Raw genomic sequence first — 27,950 nt, 5'->3', positions numbered from 1 at the left:
TACTGCATTGTAACAGTCCCTGGAATAAACTAAACGTTTCTAACTGATCATTTGAGTGGGTTTGGTGAACCCAACCTGCTCTCCACCCAACTCTAGTGACCTCAGAGATGAGAAATGCCCTCTACTCCAGGTGCCTAGCAACGTGGCATTCACTTAGATCTCCTCATAAGGTAACATAAACCTCTGTGTATATACCATGCCTCTTCAGCGAGGGCCTACAACTCACAAGCATTTCCCACCCAGCATGACAAACACGTCACTAGTGATGGATGTAAAGAATGTTCCAAAAGGGGTAAAGGTCTTAAATTCCATGCAGTGCTTGAAGTTTGTGGGTGGGTAGAAAAAAACTGAAACAGTCTCATTTCAAACAAAGCCATTCTCACCATTTTTAATAACCATGCAAAGTATTTGATGGCAAGTTTGAGTTAGTACATTCACACTTTGAAATAGCTATGGCCCGTTAGCCATCACTACCAGCCCACCAGGGAAAGAATGTTGCCAGTAAAGAAAGTCAAACCTTTCATGATTGTGGCTTAATATTAGTCATGATGGCATCCCTTCAAAAAAATGCCATGATATTCTCATGTATTTGGCCTATTTCTAACCAAGGAGTGGGAAGCCTGTGGCCCTCCAAATATTTGTTGGACTACAACTCCCATCAGCCCATGTCAGCATGGCCAATCACCAGGGACAATTGGAGTTACAGTCCAGCAACATATGGAGGGCTACAAGCTCTAAACTCAGCAGAGGCTCTCATGGATCTGAGATTGCAGTTGTTGGATAAAGATGAAACTGCCTTTGCTGGTATCTACCTCTCCCAGCTCCACAATGACCGCTCCCCGCTTAAAACGGGGGGCGCCCTTTGCGTGGATGCGTGCAGCCCCTGGATCTGGAGTGGCCCCAAAATGTCACAACTTTGGCGGTATCAGGCCTTGGGCGGAATCCTTTTGTCCATCTTCCTCTTGCGGCGGCGATACCAGGGTTCCCCGTTAAAGGGGTTTTCTGAAGGGAGGCTTTGGCCGTACACCGAAAGGTTGTCATTGCTCTCTCCTGCGGCGGCGGCGTTACGGGGGCGGCCATCTCTGCTTGAACATATGTTCTCCAGAGCCGGCCCATCCCCCCCACACACTGGATAACCCTGATGCTCCCTAGGTCCCCGGCTGGGGACCGGGGAGGGAGAACGCCCAATGCCTGAGCCAAGGTCTACCCACATTTGAAATTTAATAAAGTTGTGGCCAATTTAATCCCATAGCACGTTGTCTTGAGTCATTATTCCACATGACAGGGGGACCGTGCAGGATCTGGGGACTCCGCCTGTCCACGCAAACAGCTCTGGCCTGGATCTAGTGACATTTCACAGTATTGGTGTAACCGTTTTCTGTACAGCACTCTGAGATGGTTCTATAACTATTGGAAAGAAGAGGGGTGCTTTTAGATTCACCTAAAAAGAAATGGGATGGCATCCCATGCCATCCTGGCTGCATGGACATCACACGTTTATAAGCATCTGACTTCCCCCAGAGAATCCTGGGAGTTGCAGCTTGGTGCTGGGAATAATAGTTTTGTGAGGAGTAAACTGCAGTCCCCAGAATTCTCAGAGAGGGCGAGTCATGTGCTTTAAATAGGTGGTTATGTACACCAGTGTTTCCCAACCTTTTTTGGGCAAAGGCACACTTGTTTCATGAAAAAAATCTCGAGGCACACCACCATTACAGCCCCGTGACGTCAGCGCGCAGCGTCACGCCGGGAGGGACATGAATTGCTAGCAAATTACATAATCACCTCCTTGAGGGCTGGCTCATCTTCTCCGAAGGCAGAACCCCATTAATTAACAGCACAGACTCACACCATAGCCAAGACGAGGGGGGAAAACCTCAGTCATGCACAGTCATGCACATGTGGGGGCTAAATGAGGACGAAGACCGGGCAGAGAGCAGGGTTCAAATCACCCCACCTGGCCAGGACAATCCCTGGGTGCTCCCTTGGGCCACTCGCCTGACCCACCTCGCAGGGCTGTTGTTGCGAGGATAACACGGGGAGAACCACGCGCGCCCCCGGGAGCTCCTTGGAGGAGAAAGCGGGCGATGAATGCAATGCACGAAATATATGAGAGGCGACCAGGTTTTGCAGGTGAGGGGCCCCCGCCAGCGTCCGCTTCCAACACCCGGCGCAACGACGCCGAAGTTTCCCCCCGGGCTCGGCTCGGGGAGCAGCGCTGCTCCCCCCTCGGCTCCCCTTCGCCCTCCCGGCTCTCTCTGCCGCCCACTGGGGACCCCCCTCACCTGCCAAGTCCGGAGCGCCGGTGGAAGTTGCATGCATGCATGCAGGGCGCCGCGTTGCCATTGCATTGCACTGCACTGCATGCAACGCCTGCACGCATGCATTGCCTTGCACGCCCGCCAAGGGGTCTCCCCGCGGTCCGATGAGTCCCCTCCGGCGCGGATGCAGCATTGCAAAAATAAAAAAACCCCGACGCAGCCCTACCTGGGGGGCAGCCTCCGCCTCCACCGCTCCGCCTCCGCGGGGATCCCCGGGCTCCATCCTGCCGCCCGATCTCCGCGGGGGCGCAGGCAGGCTGCGCGGAAGAGCCCCTGCCCGCCCGGCCGCCGCCACCACGCTCTTTCCATGGCCGGGAGAAGAGCGCTTCAAACAAAACGCCCGGCCCGCCAGGCCACGCTGGGAAACGTAGTTTGCGCACCCTGCGCGGGCGCGGAGCCCAAGGGCGAGGGGACTACGGATCCCGGCAGCCCCCGCGCCGGGGACAGAGGGGGAGAGGCCGGGTGCAGGGATGGAGGGACGGGTGGGCGAGCGAGTGAGTGAGTGGCAGCCGCCAAGCCTTGGCCGAGAGCCAGGAAGGGCCTCCCCGGAGGAGGAGGAGGGAGGCGCAGAGCGGGAGGGAGGGAGGGAACCCCAGGGGTCATCTAGTGACGGCGCCCCAATCGAAAATTTGACTTTAAAAAAAAAATCTTTCGAATTTTTTAATTTTTCCCGCGGCACACCAGGCAACATCTCGCGGCACACTAGTGTGCCGCGGAACAGTGGTTGGGAAACACTGATGTACACAACCTCTACCCCACTTCAAGCACTGAGGTAGCAAGAGATACGATTATTTTTAACAATTTGGCATTCATTTATTATGAAATCAACATAATGTAAAAGTTAACAAAATAGCATCACCTAAAATGTGATTTGTTGCATTTTTCTCTTATCTGTGGTTTTCAGGTTCGCAAGTTTTCTAAACAGCCAAGGTGGCCTAGTCATTCAGAAGCCTGAGTCTTGAAACCTAAGACAACTCACAGTTCTATTGTGGCCAGGGCTTTTTTTTCAGGGGGAACTCACAGGAACTCAGTTCTGGCACCATTCAGGTGGGTGCCATTCCCATTCTAAGAGAATGAGGGAGGTGTTCATGGTGAGTTCCAGCACCTCTTTTTCTAGAAAAACAGCACTGATGGCAACCAGACCTTTCATGACTAAAGAGCTTTCAGAATTTTAGCCTAGATGCAGTATAAATTAAATTATAGATATATTTTTACAATCAAAAGTGGCATTTTATTACCCAAGTCTAATTAATTAAATTCAACAGGAAATAATGGTGGGGCAGGCCCAAGTTTAAAATGGGACAACACCATAGTACAAAGAGTTCAACCTTGGCTTAAGACCTGGTCCACTTGAACTCATCCACTACTTGGGTTTAGAGCTGAATTATTTAGCCAAGTTTGCATATGCCAGCTGTGTCTACACAAACCACTCTTCTTTCTTTTGTATATTTATTGAACATTTTACCACAGCTGTTCTTCACTTCCCACAAACCCTTGGTTCCACGAACAAGTCCATTAAACTAATTGGCTGTTCTTCTCATAAGTGAATGTTACAGGACAGACAGGCTTCCTCCATACCTGCCATATTGTAACTGTGCCAAGATTTCATTCTGACGAAAGATCTTTGGAATTTCTTATTCAGTAAAATGAGGTCACACTTCACAGAAGTACACAGTGTGTTATCTATCTTTTTAAAAAAATAAATTGGAGTCAAATTTTGGCATAATGAAATATGTACTGGAAGGATTTTTTTTGACAGTCATGTTTACTAACACAGCAGTACTTCTCTAGAGCAGCTTTTCAAAAAGAAAGAAAGAAATTCCAGATATTAATTACTTTTCAGAGCCACACTTCAAATCATCCTTCCATTAGTGCCATGGGTTGTTGTTTTTAGTTTTGTTTTTTGTATATGAGAAACCTTTTAAAGTCTAGTGTTGCCATGGAATATTTAAATATGGATTGTTATTAACATTGGGGATAATTTGATGGGCAGGATCCCTCAAGTCTTTGAATTCCCACTGTGAAACTGTAGGAAACAAGCTTCTCTAAGCATTAAGAAAATATGCAGCTAACAAGAAAGTACTTATCCAGTCCCAACCCAATGGGCTCAAATGCCCATAATTTTACAGTGACACTTTAGAAACCACTCTGTAACCTCGTATTTTGGATAAAGTAATGCCTTTGCTCCGAATAAGAATATTAAAGGACAAAATGTGCCACTTACCACCCCAGTAATTTTCACTGCAGCTAGTCATTCTGCCTACATCTAAGTGCCAACACCATTATTGGACTTCAGCTTGCTGACATCTGGCCCCATTGCTCAAACCACTTAGCACCAAAAAGTAATCATATACTTATACAAGAGCTTTTGGCATCATGTTAAACACCACCTTTACTCAAGCCCACAATCCTTTCTTTAAATCAAAGCAATAGCATTTGTTTAGCAAGAACCAATGTAATTATACATCAGTATTCATAGAGAAAAGACACCCGTCAATTAGTAACCATACCACAAGTTTCTCTTGATCTGTGTGGAGGAGTGCATAGAACATGTATTTGGTCGAGTTGGGGTCAGCTGAATAAAGACTACTGCCTGATACGTCCAGTCTGGAGCTGCCAGTAATCTTTGCTGCATGGTGTATGAATTAATGTAAAAGAAAAACCAAAGCAAATGACAATGGTGGCTGCAACAGTGGCTCTTCACCCAGTGACAGATGTGAAGCTCAAGGGACAGCGGCGGAGCATTCTGAATTTGTATTGTTTGTGGAACCAGCCTGCTAGTTTTGTGCCTTGTGCTTTTTGCTATTCAGCAGTGGAACAGACTTCCACAAGAGATGGTGGGCTGTCCTTCTTTGGAGGTTTTTAAGCAGAGTTTGGGTGGCCATCTGTTATGTATGATCTAGCTGAGATTGGGTTGGACAAGAAGACTCTCAGGGTCCCTTCCAACTCTACATTTCTACGATTCTATTCTTCTAATTGTGGGACACTGTACGCATAGCCTTGATTCTGAGCAAGGCTCCTTTCCTCATCTTAAAGCACGTGCAAAATGTCCCAGACCGTTGCAAGGCATTTTCAACATTTTCAATAGTTTTTATTCAGGTAACATTTGGTGCTGCTGGTAACATTATAGCGGTTGGTCACCTTGAATAATTCAAGCTTCCAAAAGAGAATTATGCAGCACGTTGCAGGATCCATAAGACCAGACCCCCAAAATCTCTACACCACCTTAAATGCTATAGAAATCAAATGCACAATAGTCAATTAAGGTAACAGACCTGTGCATATCTGCTCATTGCGTTCAGTGAGACTTAATCCCAGGTAAATCAGTAAAGGAGTGCAACCTTAGTTTCACCTTCCTGATTCAGCTGTGTCAATATTACCTGTATACCCTATTTTTCAGTGTATAAGATGCCCCCATGTATGACGACCCACAATTTTGAACATAATTTTTAAATAAAAAAACCTAGTCTTATACATGGAAAAGTATGGTACAATACATTTTTTTCAACACTGGCTTTTGTTTTGTTTTTTGTAACATGAAAAATACAATCAAATATGACAGTTTATGTACAGATGCACTAAATTAATCCTCTTTCTTTTAACTATTCAGAGGATAATAACATCTACACCTGACTATTTAATATGTGACTTTCTAAATAATAAAGACAGGCTTGTCAGGTAAATGCGCCTCTACAATGTGGGAGATTTTTAATAGTAACAATAATAATAATAGTTGTGAACTCGTAATAGCACACTAACAAGTCACTCTATGCATTTCTTTCCCATGGTTCAATGTAATCCAAACCAAGATGTGCAAAAATTTCTTCCTCACTTGCAGCTTTCAGGAAAATCTTCTGTAAAAATAAAAAAGAGAGCAGCATAAGCCTTGGGAAGGTAATAATTTTTGAAAACAAAAAACACACATTTCTATTTGAAATAACATTCTTAGCCATTTTATAATCCAACTGTATAAAATGCCTACTCAGAAGTAAATCCCATCAAATTCAGTGCAGTGATTCCCAAGGAACTGGGTAGAGAATCACAGAGATACTACTAATCTCGATCTCATCAGAAAGAACCAGAAAATTCATCATCATGTTCTGAATGAAGGGCCATCCTTTTTTGGACCGACAAATGCACTAACTTTTCATAGAGTGTGCAGAAACGCAAAAATACAGAGGCTTCGCTTTTCTTTATGCTTGTAATGATATTTTTGGAACTCAGGATCAATTATTTGTGTCTGCAGGAACTCTCTCCCTATCTCAACTGAGCAATTATTTCAATGAATATAAATATGACATTTATGGTTGCTAACATGACCATTAACTACACTTAATACAAAATGGCTGTTTTGCAAATGACTTCTGTCTATGAATTGCTATGCTGTATTTCTCATTCTGGTTTCAATTATCAATAAGACATGTGAAGCGTGAAGTGAACGATCTTCGTTAACATTTTAATCAATGAATCTTTGTTAGTGCACCAGGATCAGATTTCAAAACCACCTTTTAACTCATAACTTGTTTTGGCTTTGTTCTATTAATATTGCAAATGTAGCTTTTCCAAAATGATTTGACATACAAGAGAAATCTTAAATTCACAAATTATCTTTGCTGAGCACTTTTTCCAAAGTGTCCTTCATTAACTAGGTTGTGAATGAATGGCATACTGGCTGGGAAGGTGAGCTATATTCAGTTAAATACATTTATAACCCAGAGCTGTAGGATTTCTACTTTTTGTTCTCACTGGTTCTGATCTTGCTATTCTACCAGAACCATCCCCCAAATATTTTTTATTTGCTTTTCTGTTATATCTCACCATCAACACATACTCTGTTACATTCATGCACAAACCAAAAAGAAGCCCGATAACATAAATATAAAACATAAACATGTAATAGTAATAGTAATAGTAACATATATATATATATTCCTCCAAGCTGTTTAAATCCTATATATCTTTACTTTTACTTCCCTTCCACTCTTTCCTTGGTTTCCTATCTACTATCGTTTTAACTGTGTTTTCTTGTTCTTCTACATTATTCTCATTAGCTTACCTCATGTTGAAGCATATACTGCTGAGTATTTGTTCATCCAGTTATGATAATTTTCTTGTCATTATATTTTTTTCCATATAATCTATATATAATATCCAGTGCTCTTTAGACCAGGAGCTTTAAATCACTGCTAAATTGAGACATAAGGCAGCCACAAATTCTCCTACCCATACCTATTACCTACCCCAACCATAATAGACTGGGACATAGGATCGAGGAGGAGAACAGAATGCAGGATTGAGAATGTGCCCAAGTCTCCCAATGAAGTAGAAGTTTTAAAGGGAAAGGTGTCTCTCCCACATGCAACCTGGGAGCCCCGAAGCAAAGGATGACCTGATAACACGCTTCACGTGTTTGACGTCTCGTGAAATGCGCATCAACATTTAGGCATGGCTTACATGACCTTGTGCTGTGATTTCACTCTGAGATATAAAATGTTTTGATGGACATTCCATTCTTCTGCATCTCTAAACAAGTCTTTGAGCTTCTTGTAAATGGCTCCTAGAAGGTACTCCATAAAATTAAATTGCCCTGAACAATCTGGCTCTGTAAGTTAAACGTTAAGTGCTGTGCACAGCTTTAAGAAAGATTGAAATTAGAAAATGTGCACATTCAGTCCAGTCTCTCACCTCCTCTCTGTCCCTCGCCGGTTGTCCCATCTGCCTCCCCCTTGCCTCCACCTGCTTTTCTCACCCAAGCCCTCCTCACTCACAAGTTTAAGTGGTGCCACTTTGAATACAGAAAGTGATAAGAAGGTGACAGCAGAAACTGGGATCTCAATGGGAGAGGGAGAGGTGACAGCTGGAGCAGAGCACGGGGATCCTTCCTAGCACTAATGTCACAAATCTGAACCCAAATATTGCCCTTTGTGCACAGCCTTATTGAAAAGGAAATCATAGAATTCTATGATTTCCTTTTCAATAGGGCTCCGCACAAAGGGCAATAATGAAACCATTTCTTCCTGAAAGCACTTCAAGATTCATGCAGGTGGGTCAATCACAATAAAGATGAAGGAACAAAGTGGTTTCATCTGCCTATTGTGCTCTGAAGGCTGGGTCTTGCAAAGTCAATAGCCATGAGTAGTTCAGATCATAATGGGAAAAGGTATTCTGTTTGTAGAAGGCACAGAGACACTTTACGCACAAAGGAACTTCACCACTGGATTTGCCTTCTTGGAAGAAAATCAGCCAAGAAGAGATATGCAAGAGCACACCGAGAAAAGGAAGGCCTCCCTTTCATACAGTTGAGTTTGGTCTTCATCTCCCATTACCGCTAGCTTGCCCCTATAAGAGCAAGACAGCAGTGACAGTAGAGGCAGTTCTAGAAGAGGAAGGATATTTCTCTTGCCCCAAACACAGCCAATTCTGCTAAAAGGAGAGGCCAAGGCCTCTTTCTCTGTGGAGCACACAAAGAGGCACTACCTCACAGGCCTAGGAAAAAGCCAGACGAGCTTGGTTCTGACCTCATCTTCCTCTTCCTATCTTCCCCCACATCATAACAATGAGTACTTGCTATGGCTATTTGGGCCAAATCCCAGATCCTGATCCATTTTTAAAAAAATCTTCATGCTTGTTGTCTTTATTACATACACAACATAAACATTTTTCTCACGCTCCACAGGCAAAAAAAAAAAAAGGCTTACAGATGTTAAGATAAGACTCCCCCACTCTCTGGCTTAAAATCTTAAAGGGGTGACACAAAAGGAAGGGAGGTTGGGAGAGGAGGAACAAAGCAAACTCAGGCACTATTTCTTAGTTGCTGAGTTCTTGTCATAACCAGCTGAAATGGAAAGATTTCCATGGAGATGAGGAGCCAAGTTGCTGGTCTTTCAGCAGAGCTTAGGGAGAGGTCCTGCAATTTCTCCCTCTCCTAGAGCCCATATATTATTGTTACCATCTCAGAGGACATCATGGGGCTAAGAGAGAGAGCTACAGACTGGGAAGTCTCTGGTTTGACTCTTGCCTCTGCTAGGAACTTGTTATTGTTATGGATGAACATTAATTTGTACCCCACCTTTATGTAACAAGCAACCCCCCAAACAGCTTGCAGAACACAAAGCAAAACCAGCAAGGCGAGTGATTTGTGCACAAGAAAATCCTGATCCAAACTGAGGTGATTTTGGTTGAGCTTGGATTAGGCTGGAGCAGGGTGAGGAGGCCCCGGATCACCCTGGATCAGTTCAGGAACACCCCGGAGCAATGTGTTTAACCAGGATTTTCAAGCCTAACTAAAGACTGTTCCCAGCCCCTGATTTGGTTCGGAGCCCAGATCCAGCTTGGCCCCAAATCTCCATGACCTCTTCAAAGTGTGTGATCAGGTCCTAAATTGGATCAGGGGAGCATACTTGCAAGAATATGATCAAACCCACAAAGAAATGTGCTGCTTCCAACAATGATATGTGGTTGAAATCACATGAATGGATACATTTGCTCAAAATTCATAGTGGTCTAAGAGGTGGGGGAATAGCCCATGTCAAATATGCCATCATAAGGCAGGCACCAGAGAAAGTTTTACACTTGTAAGGAGATAGATGTACCAGAGCTCAAAAGGTTCTATAAAGTCAGGAGCCCACTGATATTTATTGAATGTATCATACACTTCTGCAGCCAATCCCAGAAACATCGCCACAGTCCATAGAGGTTTTTCTTGACAGACCAACAGTTATTACATGAAATACATGTAACTGAAAGCCATTTTTTTGTTATCCCAAAAAGCCTGTGGAACAAGGAACAAAACACTCTTTTTCAGGGTTCAACTTGGGTCCCTTTTTCATTTATTGTATTTCAAGTAGACCCTACTCTGAGCTTACATGTACTGCTGCAGCTAAGATGGGCAGAATCAGAAAGGATGGGGACAGATAAAGAACTTTCAACTAAATTAACCAAAAGACAGATGAAAAGTTTCACACAGAGCAGTCAAACTGCCCTCTTGTCCATTTCAATATAAAATATTTTTCTTTTGAAATTCTATACGCTATTGGGTGGTACAGATTCATATTTTGCCACCTAAAGCTGCACATATTCCTCAAGCTACAAACCACTGTGCATTTGTCTTAAAGTCAATATTCAGAGTGCACATTTCTCAAGTTACAAATGCAAATATCACGATCAGTTCATTGCTGGAAATTGCTAGGATAGATTTTCTATCTGAGACACAAACTTCAGTTTTATGTAGATGAAGTGCCCGATAATGAGAGACACTCTCAAAGGAGCTTTTTTTTTTTTAAAACTCCTAGCACCATGAAAATTGGCTGCATGTATTGCAGCATTAACACCAATCCATCTGTGTGTTCTGATGTTCTCCATCCAAGCTTCTGATTCATTCATATCAAGTCATTCCGATGCAGAACTGTGGACACTTCCTAATTTATGTGGGGAAATGCAAAAAAGCCATTGACGTCTGCATTATCACAAAACAGAAGAACCACATGTACAATGTAACATCAGAATAAGGCTTAAGTCAGATGCAATAAACTCAATGCTTGTTAATTAGCTCTCAGAATGGTTTGGATCCAGAGAGCCAATAAGGCAGGCATCCAAGGTTGGAGGAAATGAGCCCAGGAAAACAGAATAATCACCTGGGCTGTGAAACCAAGCAGAGCAGTGCAGGCTTGAAATTCTGAAGCACACAAAAAAAGGACACAGGGTGAAGAAGAGGAGAAAACAGGATGCTGGACTAGATGGGCTTTTGGTCAGATCCAGGAGGGTTTCTCTTACACTACTGGCATCAGTCTCCACTCAGGCTTCTTTCATGCCCATCCTTTTAGGATACCAAGGAATCAAGGATCCAGCAACCATCTCCAGGTAAGTCATTCCCACAGGAAGTGTATTGATTTCAGTACATTCACTTACAATGGCTATCATCCTTAGAGTTTCCTACATTGTTGAACAACATATGGATAAAATCCAGTGGGGGTGGAATCCAATCTGGAAAGATGTATTTACCTGGTGCCTGGGTTCCTATGAGCTAAAATTCCACTGAGTGTAGCTTATGGGCCTCAGGGAAAATTCAGCCTCACAGCAGTGATTCATATAAATGCAGTGGCATATATTCTTACTCATTAGGAATCTGCACAGTCCTTTTGACTTTTGAACTAAGAAATAAATAAAAGTATAGTCCACCTTTTGGAGAATTTTCCACGAGTGAACAATAAAATTTAAAACATTCCAATAAAACACAAATTATTTCTTCCATGGAAAATGTTAGACAACTCTATCACCCCTTACTGACCCATATATATGTGGATCATAATTTCACTTTCAACAGACTTATTAATGATAGTGTGCAAATTATAAGAAGTATATATGTTATACTTTAATTACTATTTTAATGGGTCACAGTTAATGGGGGAAGTGTAAGAGAATGAAGATAGGAACATGATCCAACTAAGATCACATGCACTTAACTCTTCAAAAAATTGCAGTCAAACTTTGAAACCCATTGAAATTAAACATGTTCTATGTTGGCTGATCATATTCCTTATCTTTTCTTCTGAAAGAATGCCTTGAATGGGAAATGTAATCAATGAATACATTCTCAGGCTCAGAGAATACTCACCTTCACAATATATACATGCAGGTGTTCTTGTGATTCAGGTATATATAGCCTTAAAATATAAATGTCAATTGAATACTGAGCCTGAAACAATGATGTCTTTAAGTGAAGAACTTTAAGTGAAGTTCTGAGCAATGCCAGATAAGGAAAAGAGTACAAATTATTTTTTGCATTTACCATATTTTTCACCCTATAGGACGCACTTTTTCCCCTCCAAAAATGAAGGGGAAATGTGTGTGCGTCCTATGGGGCGAATGCAGGCTTTCGCTGAAGCCTGGAGAGCGAGAGGGGTCGGTGCGCAATGAGACAGGAATCCAATATCTATATTAAGAGCAGGTCTCTCCATAGTTTTCAGTTTAGTGATAAGTTGTAATTCAGCAACTTCTCTTTCAAGTCTGTTTCTGAAATTCTTTTGCAATAAAACAGTTGCTTTGAGATCTTGTATTGAATGTCCTGGGAGATTGGTGTGTTCTCCTACTGTAGCTGGAGTTGGCATTTGGCAAGACAGCATGGCACTGTGCCGCAAAACTGTTTCCACTGCTAACTGGGGTCTCCCCTGAGTTTGAGATCCTAACCAATGTCATTTCCCTCACAAGGGGGAGGAGGAGGAGGCATAACCAATTATCAATCATCCCCTTTGTCTATCCACTGTGCTGTAAAGGGAGATTCCGTTCCACATTATAGCATGCAAGATAGGGAAGCCTTGAGCAGATTAAATTAACAGCAAAGGCAACACCAAACATCTCCCCAACACCAAACACTCTTGAAGGTTTCCCCCATTCTTAACATTGAGATATTTCAGGAATTACATGCAGTCTTTTATTGCTGTCCAAAGAAAATTAGTAATTAATCAAATGGGATGTGCTTGGTTCATACACTTTTGACTCCACCCAAAGATGGGTAAATCAGAAATGAGTTTGAATGGACAAAGTGATCAAATGTCAGCAAAACAAACACTACAGCACAAATAACTGGATGCTCATCTTATTGACATTCACGTTTCTACAAATCCCAAAATAGCACTTCTAAGTGATTATTTTCTTGTTCCTATTGATTTCAATTACACGTCCCCCAGTCCCATGAGTCTGCAGCACTTGGCAGCATCTTCCTAAAGCACTCAGGATTGAACAATCCTAAATAAAAGCACAGAAAGGAAGATCCTATTGAAGAGGCAGAGACACACGGGGTTGGGGGAGGGAGAATTCACTAGACAAGGCAATATCATGGATGAAAAATTAGGCATGGACTCAAAGGTATGTTGGCCCAACAGCACAAGCCAACATGATGAAAATGTTCTTCTCAGATATTTCACTGCACAAATATTAACATCAATACTTAGTCTTCAATTGAAATATCGGATGGACTACAGACTTCCCCAATTATTACCCATTTTATTCAATTGCAGAGGATACAACACAGATTAAACAGCTGCAACATCCAGTAAGACAAATCTAGTGCTTCTGTCTATAAAACTGAGTGGGAACATAATTTGATTGGATCCCCATATCATATATATTGGTCTGGCTACTGCTCAGGACAACCCATTTGATTACCACTTATTATGGAACTTGCCTCTTCTCTTCTCCCACCTCTATCCCTTGCTTGCTTTATACATTCTAGCTGAAAAGCTAGCTTTGTCTTGTATCATTTATTTTATGCCTTTTAGATTAGCAAGCCCTTTTTAAAAAACCAGATATTTTAAAGGTTTCCATTGGCAATCTGACTGAGAACTACATGAAAATTGTGTCAGAAAACCAGAAATAATACTGAGCTAGAGTTTTTAAGCAAATATCCCTGCTTTGTGAAGAACAGCACCTTCTTCCTCTAGAAGTCTGAACAGCATAAAAAAAATAAAATCGAGAAATTCAGACCACAAAGGCATTACTAATACCTTGGGATGTGAATTAATGGGTGCAATGCTGAGTTAAATGTAATGCAAGTTTGTAAATCAGGTTGCAGAAAGCTCAAATTCTTTAATGCTAGATGGAATACAAAATATTTTAGTAGCAACTCTAAACACTATTGTTGCTGCTGTACTTGAGATGATGATTATGATGATGATGATGACAATGAAGATGTCGTAACATCAATGTGTATGGTGCCATACAGAAAACCAGGAAATACGTTTCTTCCCAAGAGGATTGCAATATTACTTTTTATCAAATTTATCTTTACTGATACTTATTTATTTAAATGACAGCAGTATGAATAGCTTACTAATGAAGAAAGTAAAAGATTCCTGTTCAGAAGACATCTTAAAGCATACATACCTTCGTCTATTTCATAGCTATTTGCCCAGAAGTTATACCGGCTGCTGGAGTGCGCAAAAATTGTATCCAATTATTGAAGCTTATTTGCTAAGTGGGTGATGTGACAGATTTGGGACTAAGTTCCTGATCTTCAAAATGATTAACGGGTTGGAAAAAAAATGGGTCTGCTTATCATGAACTGTGGCTTAGTGTGAACAAGCAAGTGTGCTGGTGTACAGTGAGAAAATCTCAGCCACTTTGGTGAGCCAAGAACAAACCTTGGTTACAGCTTGTGGTTTTTTTGGAGGAAGACAAACTACAAATCCACGTTCTGATGTAATGCTAAGCCAAACCATATTGCAGCAGCACCAGGACCAGAGGAACAAAAGAACAAAATGGCAAAAATATTCTCACCATGCAGCAGCACACTTGCTAAAATTTGGCTTATTGTTATGTGCAAACTGGGTCAAGTCTGAAAGGGCAAATGAGATAACGGCATGAAATTTGTGTTGGACGGGAGAAGAGTAGAGGTAATTTTGCACTGTATTGTACATGAGATATTTATGTATGTTCACTTTGATAAAACAGACTCCAGGGGTAAACAATTTGACATGCCTTAGGCCTTATATTATACAACGAATGTAAATTCCACATTTAACTGGCATTTTGTTGTAGAAATATTCGCATTACAGTGCATGCTTTAAAGATCTAATCTATCCTTAATCCAGCTACAAATATAACGACAAATAAATTAGATGGAAAACCATCACTCTTTGAAATGACATTATAACAAACTCTGATTGAACAAGGAGTTTTCCGAACATAAGCCACTGACTCGAAGCCCTTGAGAAAAATCATGAGGAACAGTATTAAAATATGCAGTGGAATTTATTCTAAGCAGTCTAAGCATGAATACACTTTGAAGCAAATATGAAGCAGAATTATGTACCCTAGTTTCATTTGAGCATTGGACAAGTTTTAGAATCATAAATTAATGAAGCCCTATATGTTTCTATAAATGATTTTTTTTGTGATATCTATCCTATGAAAAAAATTACCTCTAATGTGTTTATTAGATAAAACTGATTTATCAAGCAAATGTTGGAAATAACAAGTATTTACAAATTGCTTGGCAAAAAGAAGAAGAAGAAGAAGAGTTTGGATTTGATATCCCGCTTTATCACTACCCGAAGGAGTCTCAAAGCGGCTAACATTCTCCTTTCCCTTCCTCCCCCACAACAAACACTCTGTGAGGTGAGTGGGGCTGAGAGACTTCACAGAAGTGTGACTGGCCCAAGGTCACCCAGCAGCTGCAGGTGGAGGAGCAGAGACGCGAACCCGGTTCCCCAGATTAGGAGACTACCACTCTTAACCACTATACCACACTGGCTCTCAGGTTTAGTCCCCTGTTCCTTTGGAATGATTATATGCTCACCATATTTATATTATATTGTTATATAATCCCATGGACATAGTATTTCCCTATGGGAGGATGTGGTGTCTGCAGAGGAATTCCCATAGAATGCAGTAGAGCTCCTTGCTCCTCCCTCTCAGCACATAGAGTGCAGCAGATGGTTATGAGAAACTTGGTGTAGAAGAGGTGGGTGACTGAATGGGAATATGGGGAGTATGTGCGGGCCTCTCATTCCCCCAGGCAACTCTGGTCAGCTGACTGTGCATGTGCAAAGTTGGAGGGAGAAGAAATATGCATACAGGAATCCTTCTGCATGTGAGTTTATGCAGGGAAGAATAGTGCCCCAAATCCCATGTAAACTAATATATCTGATGAGAGTCACCTTTTCCTAAGTCTGGTAAAAGTTGTGTGTAAAATCCATGGCCCAGTCCAGCTAGGCTCCAAGGGCATGCACAATCAGATCCCAGACCAATACACAATTGTGCATGTAAACAGATATCAGACATGCATTTCCTCTTTCTAGGCCAATAAGCCAGGGTTGTGCATGTTCAATTGTTCAAAGAAAGCTGGAATTCCAATGGAAGGGAAAGCACATGGCTTCAGCTCCTGCTTCTTCACCAAACATCTGATGGGCATGTTTTTAGCTATTTCTTAAAGGTGAAGCCCTAGTGTAGGATCAGTAGATGCCACATAGAAGGCTCTTCTATGAGAAGAAATGAAAAGTTTAAGATGTGTTTATTCAAAATATTTATGCACTGCTTTTCACCCTAGTAGATTCCAGGGTCATGTACAAATCAATAAACAAGTAAACAAATTGATAAAACATGGACCAAAGATAAAGACGGTTGCTGTCTTTCTCTCCAAACCAACGGCAACATGTCTGTGGTATAGGACACATTCATACTCATGGGATACTAACCGTGGACATTTATATGCACTTAAATTCTGTTGAACTCAGTGGTGTAGAAGGGTACAAGATACTGCACTGGATTGTGCCCATGATCATGATGAAATTATCTAACCATTTTTCAGATGTACTTTCATTTCAGATAAATTACCCCAAAATGCCAACTGTGACAAGAGTATTAGCACCTAGAATCATAGAATCATAGAGTTGGAAGAGACCACAAGGGCCATCGAGTCCAACCCCCTGCCAAGCAGAGCTTTATAGCATGTAGATAAAGGAAAGCATAGCTAAAACATTTTAAGATACAGTAGTCATAGGAGAGCTACTGTTTTTCTATAACTCTGAAGCAGTGTTTTAGTTAGCTATTCTACTTTATAAGCAGCTTAGAGAAGTCTGTCCCTTTACAGCCAAAAGGCTCTGAGGCTCTTTAAACCAATCTTTATCAGGATCCCCTTGGTATCAACACGCAGCAGCAAGCTTTAATTATACAAAAGTTGCTCGTGGACCTCAGAACGCACAATCCATTGCCCCAATACAGTCAGTTGTGTGTCCCCGTGGTTCAATGATATCACAAACACCATAATATCTGAGCCAATGGCAGTCATAGCTGGCTGACTTGTAAAGGGAATGAAGGCTCACTGTGACATGTGAAAGCCTGTTGCAAGCCCCAAGTGAACTGATTTGGTTTTATTGGCGTTAAAGAATCACGTGGCTGGAGGGAAAACGTGGCAAGTAGACAAAACAGAAGCGGAGGCTCTTATAAGAAGTTATACTGCCCACCACATTGGTGGATTTGTCAGCTAACAGGTTGACAACTGTTAGATTTGTGTTGTTAACGTTTTCACAGTTTCACAGGTGCTTCTATCACAACCTTTTGTGCTGAACATGGGATTTCTATGTTTTTATCCTAAGTGAAAACACAACACAGCTAAGAATTCTGTGTGCAAAGTAATTTAATTAGTTTCAGATTTAAGTGGATTTGTACATTGCCCATGTAAAAGTGACCTATCAATTATGAATCTCTAGCAATTAAAGTTACCAACTGGATTGCTGTGCAGAAAGCTTTAATATGCAAAACAATGCATGGTCATTCTTTTTTATTCTTTTTTGGGAGGAAGAGCTGAGATTATCTGAGCACTTGGTTTCTAAAGCAGGCCAGGTGCAGAGAAAAACAAATTCCCAGAGTTGAATGCAAAATTGCTCTTCTGCCCAGAGAGATAAAAGCTGGGGAAGCACTTAGTAAGTGAAAGAATGTGCATCTGTTTACAATGACTCAGTGTTTAATTGTAGTAATGACTATGTGAACAACACCAATCACATTGGAAATCAATATTATAAATTTGGAATCTTTATGTTTACTTTATGGCTAATCCAGTCATTACTGCAGACATCTAAAGCAAACACTGCAGCTGTACCATGTTTAATTCATCAAGATGTTCTCTCAAGACTGACTGCCTCTCTGTTATCACCAAATAATTTTAGCTGAGCATCTGCCAAACTCTAGACTAGAGCATCCAGTTTTGCAAAGAACCATTAAAAGCCCCTCTTTAACTTGGCAAGCAAATCCACTTCTAGAGTTTCTTTGTAATAAAAGCAAGTATGAAACAAAATGTTCTGTGTTCCTACGGAAAGGCAACTGCCTTTAAAAAATGCAGGAGTGTTTGTTTGTTTGTTTGTTTGTTTGTTTGTTTGTTTGTTTGTTTGTTTTTAGTAGATAAGCAACACCGCCTGGAACCCAAAAAGCCTTTTGGAGAGTTACAGGCCATATTCATACGTTACAGGCCAGAGGACCAGTTTCAGATGGCATATATGAATCTGTCTTACACAGAAGAAGCCAGCAACTTCCCAAGGTCCTACTTCTGCTACCTATGATTCTTTTAACTGGGGGGTGGGGGTGGAGAACCTTGGGTCCTACAGTGTTGAAAGCAAATGCTCCCCCCCCCCAAGCTATGAAACTAATCTGATACAAACAAATGTTACACTGGATAGCAGCAGCAGTGGATCAAACATCCTCCCTTCACAGAGAGAAGGAATTAGAATATACAATTTTGCACTGTGAATGGAAACAAACGTTTTACAGTATCTGGAGGCAGCGCATGGAGGGTATAATCTCTATGTGAAGACATAAGAACAGTGCTCTCCCTAAATGTCTCACTGCTAGACATCCAGTTTAGTCAGCTATTACTTGTCCTTCATACTCATGAACCCAGAAAAACCTACCTGGTCGATGTTATAGAGGGTTCATCCAGACTTCCTTTAGTGCCACATTTCTAGGCATCAGTGCAAGCTTTAAAGCTCCATGTCTGAAGAGTGGGTTTTTGTTTTCCTTTGTCCCAGCTCTTTTCCTGGGAAAACTTGTGTTTTACCGCTAAATTGGAGCAAATGGCAATAGGATTTTCCATAGGTTGTCATTTGCTCTGATTCATCCGTAAAATGTGGGCCAGGATGAGCCCTGAAAGGATACTAGGTTAGATTGTGATGTAAAACACATCCTGTCTTCTAAAGTTGTGAGCAACCCGAATGAGTACAGTGGTACCTCGGTTTTCGAACGTCTCCATTGACGAACATTTCGGTTTTCAAACGCCATAAACCTGCAAGGAAATGCTTCCGTTTTCGAACACGCCTCAGAAGTTGAACATGCCACGCAGCTTCCGATGAATGCAAGATCCTCTGACCTAGCTGCCGGCTATTGAGTTTTCGGTTTTTGAACATTTCAGAACTCGAACAGTCTTCCGGAACAGATGACATTTGAAAACCAAGGTACCACTGTACCTCTTACAAGCTTCTTTCAAGTTGTAAGTGGGATGTGGCCTATTTTCATTAATATTAGAGAAAGGCTGCAACCCTGTGCACATTTTCCTATGAGTAAATATCACTTGGAGACTGACTTCTGAAGTAAACATTTATAGAATCTTTATAGAAAACATCATCACCATCACTATTATTCACTGAATTTGTTAGTCACTTTACCTTGCCCAGGGAAATCCAAAGCGACTTACAACCAACCAACCAACCAACCAACCAGACCAGAAAACCTCACATAGATACATTTAAATCCAAGAGGGAAAAGATATACATTAAAAACATCCTGCCAAGTTCTAAATGGTCATAGATAGTTAAAGGCCAAAGGTCTCGTTATTGAGGAAAGTTCTGTTATGCTCCGTTCTTCCTCAGAGTATGTTACCTCTAGTTCTCAGACTACCTGTGTTTCAACAGCCAAACTGCACTATTGGCCTTTCAAGAATATTCTCTAGGCTTTGCTCTATTTTTATGAGAGTACATCTCCCTTCTTTGTGTGAGGTTTGTATAATTACTTAAGTCTCTGTTTGCAAGAACAATGTAAGCTCATATAATATATTCCCTTGAGGATTAAAGAAACTAGGAAAATGAGAATGGGGGCCTTTTCTTCTCTCAGGCTCCAGCTTCTATTCAAAAGCTATTATTATCTAACTACATGTTTGAATGGCAAGGCTTCGGTTTTCAAATCCATTTAGCTAAATCAGATGAAAATGTTTCCATAGGTTGGCTAAGTGAAATTTATCCGTGATGGGCAAAGCAATCACTTTCCAAACTATGATTACTTCCTGAAGGGGAGCTTCACTCCCCAACATGAAATCAAACAGATGCTTTAGAAGTGGGCGGCAAAACAGACACGGGTCCAACTTTTGAAAGAAAGAAAGCTATCAGTCGCTGGTTTCATTTGGATGATCAGACTTCATCAGAGGTAGCCAAGATATGAAGGATTTTTGTGTACCCACAAATAGCTTCATTGCCCCTCCTTTTGCAGAAGTAGTGAAACAAGCCAGCAAACTCTAGTTAACTATGGTTTCCCATTGCATCCAAAACTGGGAACAACACTTAATGGCTTCCAAACAAGCCAGGCTATCCAGCCAATTTTAAACCATGGCTTCATATCCTGGTTTATTTGGAAGCCATTATCCATAATTTCCAAGTTTCAGTATAGCAGGAGACTATAGTTAACTGCAGCTTTCTGACTTGTTTCCCTCTTTGGCTAAGGGATGAGTGAATCATCTGCATGTGGATGCAGGAGGTTTATTCATATCTCAGTTTATTAAGCTGCGAAATCACTGAAGTGTGGCCATTGCATCAGCAAACATAAATACAAATATATAGTTTATTTGCACTTTTTGCATACTGCTGCTCTTGTGAAATATTTCACAGTAATTGCTTACTGACCTTTCATTAACCTAGCAATAAGAGGTCTATTGGCAGCCATTAGAGTTTTCTGGAAGTTAACATTCTTACTGAAAGCATTGGATGCCACTGTTTGATACGACTGGGTTGAGCCAAGACAGACAGCACACAACATAAGGGAAACTTTATGAATTCAACAATGCCATTTGAAGGGGGGGGGGAGAGAGAAAGAGAGACAATACCTTGGTTTTATCATATAATGCATGATTATCCAGCATCATTTTCTTTTCATGGGTAGCATATCTCCGCAGGTCACGTTCAAATTGCTACACAGACAGAAAAGTCGCAAAGATATGATAATAAGCCAAAATGAATCTCCAAATTCAAACTCGCTGAAATGACACCTTTTAAGAAGAAATGGTGTTTTCCGATTTCAGGAAAGGGGGGGGAATGCATTCACAGCATACGATTTACCAAAGGCTTGTGTTGCAACACACTTCCCTGACTTGAAATTGATGCATTCAACAGATCTCCATCAATTTCGGCTACTTTGAAGTACTGGAGTAAGACTGATCCTTTAGAGCCGGTATTAAAAGAATGGGGAAGGCAAAGTCGCCATCTACAAGGAAGTCTGTCAGGATCCCATTACTGTACAGATAACATTAAGAAATATGAAATTGCGATCATACATTACCCTCTTCTCTGTAATGAATGTAGCCTGCAGTTCATGCGAGCTCCATAATGGATGCTCACCCAGAGGGACTGTCTTTTGACATGTAATACTACATCACATTAGCTTTGTCTGATACTAACTGCCTTGCCGATTGTTATAGTTTTATAAGAAGAGATAGTTTAATTTAAACACATACTGGACTCCATTTGCTTGTGACTCACACAATTTGTCTGAGTCTAAAAAGCTTAAGTGTTTGCACTTTTCCAGTGAGCACAGAAGTTTGCAAAGTGCTTGGCTGCAGCTATCCGCCTAAAGGCATTCACACTGCTGCCAAAGGAACACACTGAACATAGCATTGTTTTCAGGCTTATATAGCATTCCAGTGCATGTCTGTTCAGAAATAAGTCCCATAGAGTTTGATGGGGCTCATTAATATCTGTTATTTCTTGAAAGGAGCAGTAATGGGACATATCAGGTTCTCTGTCACAAACATGAATACTATGCAATATGGAAAGGGAGACATTAGGGTTTTCCAGTTCTGGTGCTTTCATTAAGGGGTCTTGGAAACTAGAAATTCCATTTTTAAAAGGATAACAATACTCAGCTGTCTTTTCAAAGAAGTACATTTGTAGTTCTCATGGTTGTTTGAGAATGTTTGGGAAATGTTAGCCACAATCTCAGGGAAAAGAAATGTCTAGAGAATGGTTCCAGATGGCTCATCATTTGCTGAAATATTTCAAATTCCACAAATCCCCAATGTGCCAAAGATTCATGATTAATTTTAAAATTAGGACTGATTTTTTAACAACTGCATTTTCTAACAATATAAACAATTTCTTAACACCTAGCACAACCTAGAATGGAACCATTACTGTGTAAAGGACAGAGAACTGAACCTGCACCAGGGTGATCTGGGTTCAAATCCCCAATAAACTAAAAAGCTCAGTGACAAAACTTGATCAGGTCACTATTTCTCAGACTACTCAGAAAATAAAAGAGCACTCTCAACTCTTTGGTAGAAGAATGAGATACACATTTAAAAATAAATAACCCCCACTGTGGACAATGGGAAACAATTAGAAAATGAAATATTGTTCAGATATATGGATCTTCCTATTATGCTGCAAATATCAGAATTTCAGCTGAGATTTCAAATTAAGGAAAGGAGCTTACTTACCCTAGATCCACTCCATCCTAAGAGTGCAAATGCATATTGTTCAAAGGGGCTTACAACAAGATCCACACGAATTGCTTTCCAGTCCTTCTTTCCTTCCTCAGCAGAAGCAACTGATATAACAGAGTTGCCAGAGTCCACTTTTCCCTTGGGTAATTTTAAAATTATAAAGCACTTCTGAAAATTATCTAAACCATCAACTTTTTTGCTTGGCAGCTTTTTCTTCTCAAATGTAGATTCAATGAGATCATAGTATAAGACCAATCCCTAGAAGGAACACACAATTCAGATAATTAATTAATAGCTGAAATCAGAAGACTAGCAATGTAGGTTAATGCTCGATGGACAGCAAGTCTTAGGACCACCATACGACTATCTAAGAGTCATCTTGCTCCAAGAGGAGGAGAAAGAGAAGACATAACAGCCTAATGAGCTGCGTCTCCATCCAGCTTTCCATTGTTCCAGCTGAGATGGTCACTTCCTCCTCCAACCATAACCATAAGGACAATCTCGCTCTGAGTGGATGGGTAAAGGGAAAGCAGAACAACAATCTAAACGACCATTTAGTTCCCACCAGATGATGGGGCCTTTCCCTTCTTCAAACACCACCTAGAGTAGCCTTTCTCAACCTGTGGGTCCCCAGATGTTGTTGAACTACAACTCCCATCATGCCTAGCAAGCAAGGCCAGAGCTCAGGATGATGGGAGTTGTAGTCCAACAACATCTGGGGACCCACAGGTTGAGAACTGCTGACTTAGAGACACAACTTTTCTGGAAATTTTGGAGCCATGGGGAGTTTTCCAGGTGGTGGTGGAAAAGAAGGATTTTTGAGGGGGGGTAAAAATATGCATTTCTTATTTTTACAGCCCTTTAACTCATCGAAAGTCACTTTGTTATTTCTCACATTTGAGTTTACAAAAGAGAGAATAATACATCCATGCCAATCACCTGCATATTGGCAACCACCACTATTCTACTAGCAGGATGCAAGTTGTGCTCTATGTGTGGGGTTTTCAAGAGAACCTTTATTGAGCCATTTCTACCCATTTTTGTCATCTGCTGCAATGTTGCTGTTGCTTTTGAATTTTGTTTGCTGAATCTCTTTCCTGTGACATGTTGCAGTGCATTCTGATGCCTCAGATGGGCAATCTCTCTTCTGCTTGTGTTTCTGCAAAGCTGCTGTGTTCCTGCAAAGCTGCTGCCAGGGGAGTTGGAAGAGTCACCGCTGTGCTAGATGGGCAAATGACATAAGGCTGTTTCCTATGTTCCTGCCAACAAACAGCTCTTCCCTGCTCCATCCCTTCCCTCTTTAAATTAGATTTCAAATCTGTAGGTGATGGTTCATAATTTTATATATGCAGATCATTCCAAACTTATGGAATGCAATATGTAATTAGCTCCATCCCCTGAAGTATCACCTGGTTCTGTCACAACCCACTATAGTAGTATCTTGGTTTACAACTATAATCCGTTCCGGAGGTCTGGTTGTAAACCAAAAAAGGTTGTAACCCAAGGCGTGCTTTCGCCAATGGTGCCTCCCCCCCAAAATTGGTTGTAACCCCCCCAAAAAAGGAACAAACGCTTCCAGTTTTGACGTGATTGTAATCCAAAACGGTTGTAATCCAAAACGGTTGCAAACCAAGGTACCACTGTACTTTGGTCTGACTCTGGACAGTAAAAAAACAAAGCAGATCCCACAAATCTGAGTCTTCCCACTTGTTCCTAGCACAAAATCCCATCACTGTGATTTTAATTTTTAACCACATTTTTGCAGATAGAAACCCCTGAAATGATTCATTCATTACAGGAATCTTCACATCCAGTTTTGTGGCTTAGACCCTTCCAGAGAGCACTTCACTCCCTTAATCCAGGCAATTATAGGCCATTAAATAAGTTAGCAATAAAACATAGGTATGAAACATTCTTTCTCCCTTGCTGATTTAATAATATAAACTCAAGTGGATACGGTTTCAGAATCTGCGGATGGTGCTGTGCGGCAAATATGATGAGAAAGGCATTTTGGGAATGAATGCCTCTAAGTTATTCTTTACTGCCTCCCTATCATTAAATGGCTTAGCAATTTGTAGAAGTAAGTAAGAACACACAAAGGCTAGAAACCTGCAAATAACCATATCATTGCTTTTCTTTTTCTTTTTCTTTTCTTTTTTAAAATGCAATTAGGCAACAGTTACACGGATGCTGACTTCAGCAAGCAATTGAAATCTGACTCAAAGTCAGAATGCAACTTCTAAACAGTAATCAAGGCCTAGGATATATCCATTGAGACAATGTTTCTGATTAACTTAATTTGACGAGGCACCGGACAATACCCTTGTTTCACATAACACAGCTGAAGCAGCACTTCTCTAGGTTACAAATGGGGCCTTTTGTGAAGGCAGCTAGCCGTGAAAATCTTAAAATGCTGTAATCTGAGCATTGTAGTCTACAGAATATGAAATAAACAACACTCTTATGTCAGTTCCTCAAGCATCTCTCTCTACTCCTACCCCCATTTTAATATTCCTACACTTGCAAAGGACTATATGCCAGATTTAAATTTTAGCTGAGGGTTATCATACAGACCATTTTAACATGGAGTTCAATTGTTCTGCTCAGTGTTAATACAAGGCAGTATTTCCGGCCTTTGGATAGACTTTTTAACATTAAAAAATGAAAAGTTTTTTCTTATATGAACCAACTGTTTGTCAAAATTGCCAGTTTTGTGTCAATTGCACTAGTTTAAACATTGAAAAGGTTCCTCATTTTTTGAGGAATGAAATTCTGGAAGCTACTGCAGGGTTGGCTTATTATCTAGACTAATAGGGTGCCATTCAGAATATGTCAAATCACCTTACAGCCTTTGTGAAGATTTGAAATTGTTTCAGCCATTTTGTATTATGTTTTTAGGGTTTTATGGTCTATTTTTAAGGTTTGGAATGGGAAAACCATTTCATAAAGTGTTGTATAATGGACAGATGGCATACTGATGTTATTATGCGATTGTATTTATGGATTTCAAATTGCATTCCTATTTTGTTTGCTGTGACTCACCTAGAAGCTTCAGTTTAGGTGACATACAGATTTAATTAATAGAAATGTGGTTTTTTTAGATATGGGCTGCTCTATGCAGGGGGGTGGAACATTCACAAGTTCAAGAGCACCAATGAAACAGAAACTTAAGGGAAGAGAATGAATCCTAAATACCTGACGACACAGAAACATAACAAATTTTGTAAAATGTACACTTAACCAGGTCTGTACTCCCCTTTGGATTGAGCAAAAGGGTGGGAGGTGGAGTTGAAATAATGTAAAACTAGCAAATGGCATTGGGTAGAGAGAACTCAAAGTGTAGGGAAAGTTAGAGTCACAATTAGGGTGCTATGAAGAAATGGCAGAAAGCAGCCAGAAGGCTGGAGTTGATGCAAACTCCCAAAAAATGTCAAGTGAAGAGCAGTATTTGTTATTCCAGTGGACAGACAAATCTGGGACTCAGGTGCACCTTCTGCCACTGCCGTCCAGCAAGCTCCAAGGTAGCAGTGAAGCTGGAACTTCAGGGTCGATCCTAGGGTCCCTTGTGCCCTTGGAAAGGAGCTGTATTGGTGGGGGGGGCTATCTCTTGTGGCCTTGGCACAGAGTTCCACCAAGGCAGCCAGAGGAGCCTGCATGACTCACCTGGCCACCCAGAGAAGCAGAGGTCCTAGCCACTCTGAGACAGAGTGGAGAGGCTTGGTTTTTGCATGCACACAGACGCTGGGCCTGCACCCTTGGCAGGGGCCAGCCTACCCAACCCTAAGGTACGCTCCTGAGAAAACCCATGCTCACTTATCTCTTAAATGAAATGTGTATTAAATGGAACAAACTATGAAGGCAGACCCCATGTGGTGAGCCTGAGTTGGAAACTTAGTGGTTTAGCTGGAGCAAGCTAGTTTCTTCCCTGTACTGGCTATCTTGACCTGAATGCCTTACAAATCATACTCAATGAAGTTGTGGCTTTCTCATCACAGAGCCTTGTGTTTGTCTCTTCATTTCAATTGCTGCAGCAAATGCAGGTGTATTAACCATCCAAGACATGATAAGTTATTAGCAGTTGATATACTACTGGCCCTGCTTTGTAAGCCCTCACCCAGCAGAGTTTACACTAAAAGAAAAAAGCCTAGAGAGGCATCGTTCATCATCACAACATCTTAGAGCATGCCAGGCCTCAGCGAGTGTAAAATGGCAACGTTCCATTGGCTCCCAGAGACGTTGTGCCAAGTCAGACCAGCTGAGGATTTGACCTAGACTCTCTTTCTAGCATAGCTTGACAAGCACAAATGCATCCATCTTTAGACAGCTGCTAAATCAGTCGGCATGAGTGAGACTGTAATTGTTTCACGTAGCAGGAAACCACTGTTCTAGCAACAAGAACAGGAGAAAATTATTAGGCTGGAAAAAATTACAAACTGCATAATTTTAGGGTCCATCTAATGTGCAAATCCCAAACTATCATTTAAGAGTTTGTTTTCAGTGACCAAGTTACAGCTTTATCCAAAATTGATTGTTCTGCAGAAAAAAAATATTGCCTTCAGTCTATGCTAGTAAAACTATTAAGATGACTGAAAAGAGTTTTTAGCACCACTAGATTTTCAGACCAGCCATTCAGTTAGGTATGAAGACCTTTCTCCTCCCACCCATTCACCCCAAGGAGGTTTGCAATTAAAAACCTGTTCTAATTTAAGGCAGGGCAATTTACACAGAGATGAAAAAACCTAAGGATAAAACCATGCTAATCCAGACATTTCTTCTTAATCACAATAGTTAAACAATTATAGGATAAAATTCCAAGAACCCATGTACATTTGTATCCTGCTTTTCCACAAAATGGATATCAAGGTAGCCAATATCAGTGCTGCTGCTACTACGATAAAATAATAAAATACAATATGAGAAACATAAAAAAGGCAGGTGAAACGCAAAATATACCATTGCTGACTATGTAAAATAAGAGAAATTATACAAATTTACCCAAAGTTTATAAATGAATTCAGTTTTCCTTAGTGACAAATATTATTTCAGCCCTGAATATAGGTAGCCCTAGTGATATTACACCAGTGGCATAGAAATAACTCCAGTGATTTTAGAAGGATATACAGCAGTTTTGACACGTGGAAACCCACAACGCTGAAGCTCAAAGAGCTCCATGGACACACATTTAATCGAAGTTGTTTTCAGAGTACTCTGAAGACAATAGCTAAAAGCCTATAGATTTCCAATAGGACTCAAGATATTGATTTGAAGCCAAGGGCTATGCTTACAAAACAAAAGACATTATCCAGATGCAAGACTACCATTGACTTTCAATGGTGATTACTTTGGATATTATGCTTCATATTTCCGTTCTGAGGAAGCACATTATATGTAGCGTGCAGTGGGGGAGAGACAGATCAATGTCTCCTTCGAGCGACGGAGCC

The 27,950-nt window shown here is 41.1% G+C and overlaps 1 protein-coding gene across 1 annotated transcript in view; it reads right to left on the bottom strand.

Annotated features, from left to right (window-relative positions):
* Window positions 1–4,726: 4,726 nt before the first annotated feature.
* The window catches only part of DNTT (DNA nucleotidylexotransferase), a gene marked incomplete at its 5' end in the record, with an annotated part of 92,703 nt that continues 69,479 nt past the window's right edge, over window positions 4,727–27,950 (bottom strand). Inside the window, 3 exons of the mRNA XM_083505333.1 lie at window positions 4,727–6,172; window positions 20,896–20,979; window positions 22,504–22,767. Coding sequence (XP_083361459.1) covers window positions 6,086–6,172; window positions 20,896–20,979; window positions 22,504–22,767 — 435 coding nt within the window. The 3' untranslated portion in view covers window positions 4,727–6,085. The remainder of the gene's footprint in view (window positions 6,173–20,895; window positions 20,980–22,503; window positions 22,768–27,950) is intronic.

Source organism: Podarcis liolepis (genome assembly GCF_965112155.1).
Source record: "Podarcis liolepis genome assembly, chromosome: 5".
Classification (NCBI taxonomy): domain Eukaryota; kingdom Metazoa; phylum Chordata; class Lepidosauria; order Squamata; family Lacertidae; genus Podarcis; species Podarcis liolepis.
Note: the sequence above shows the minus strand (reverse complement) of the source record. Positions and strands in the feature narration are given on the sequence as shown.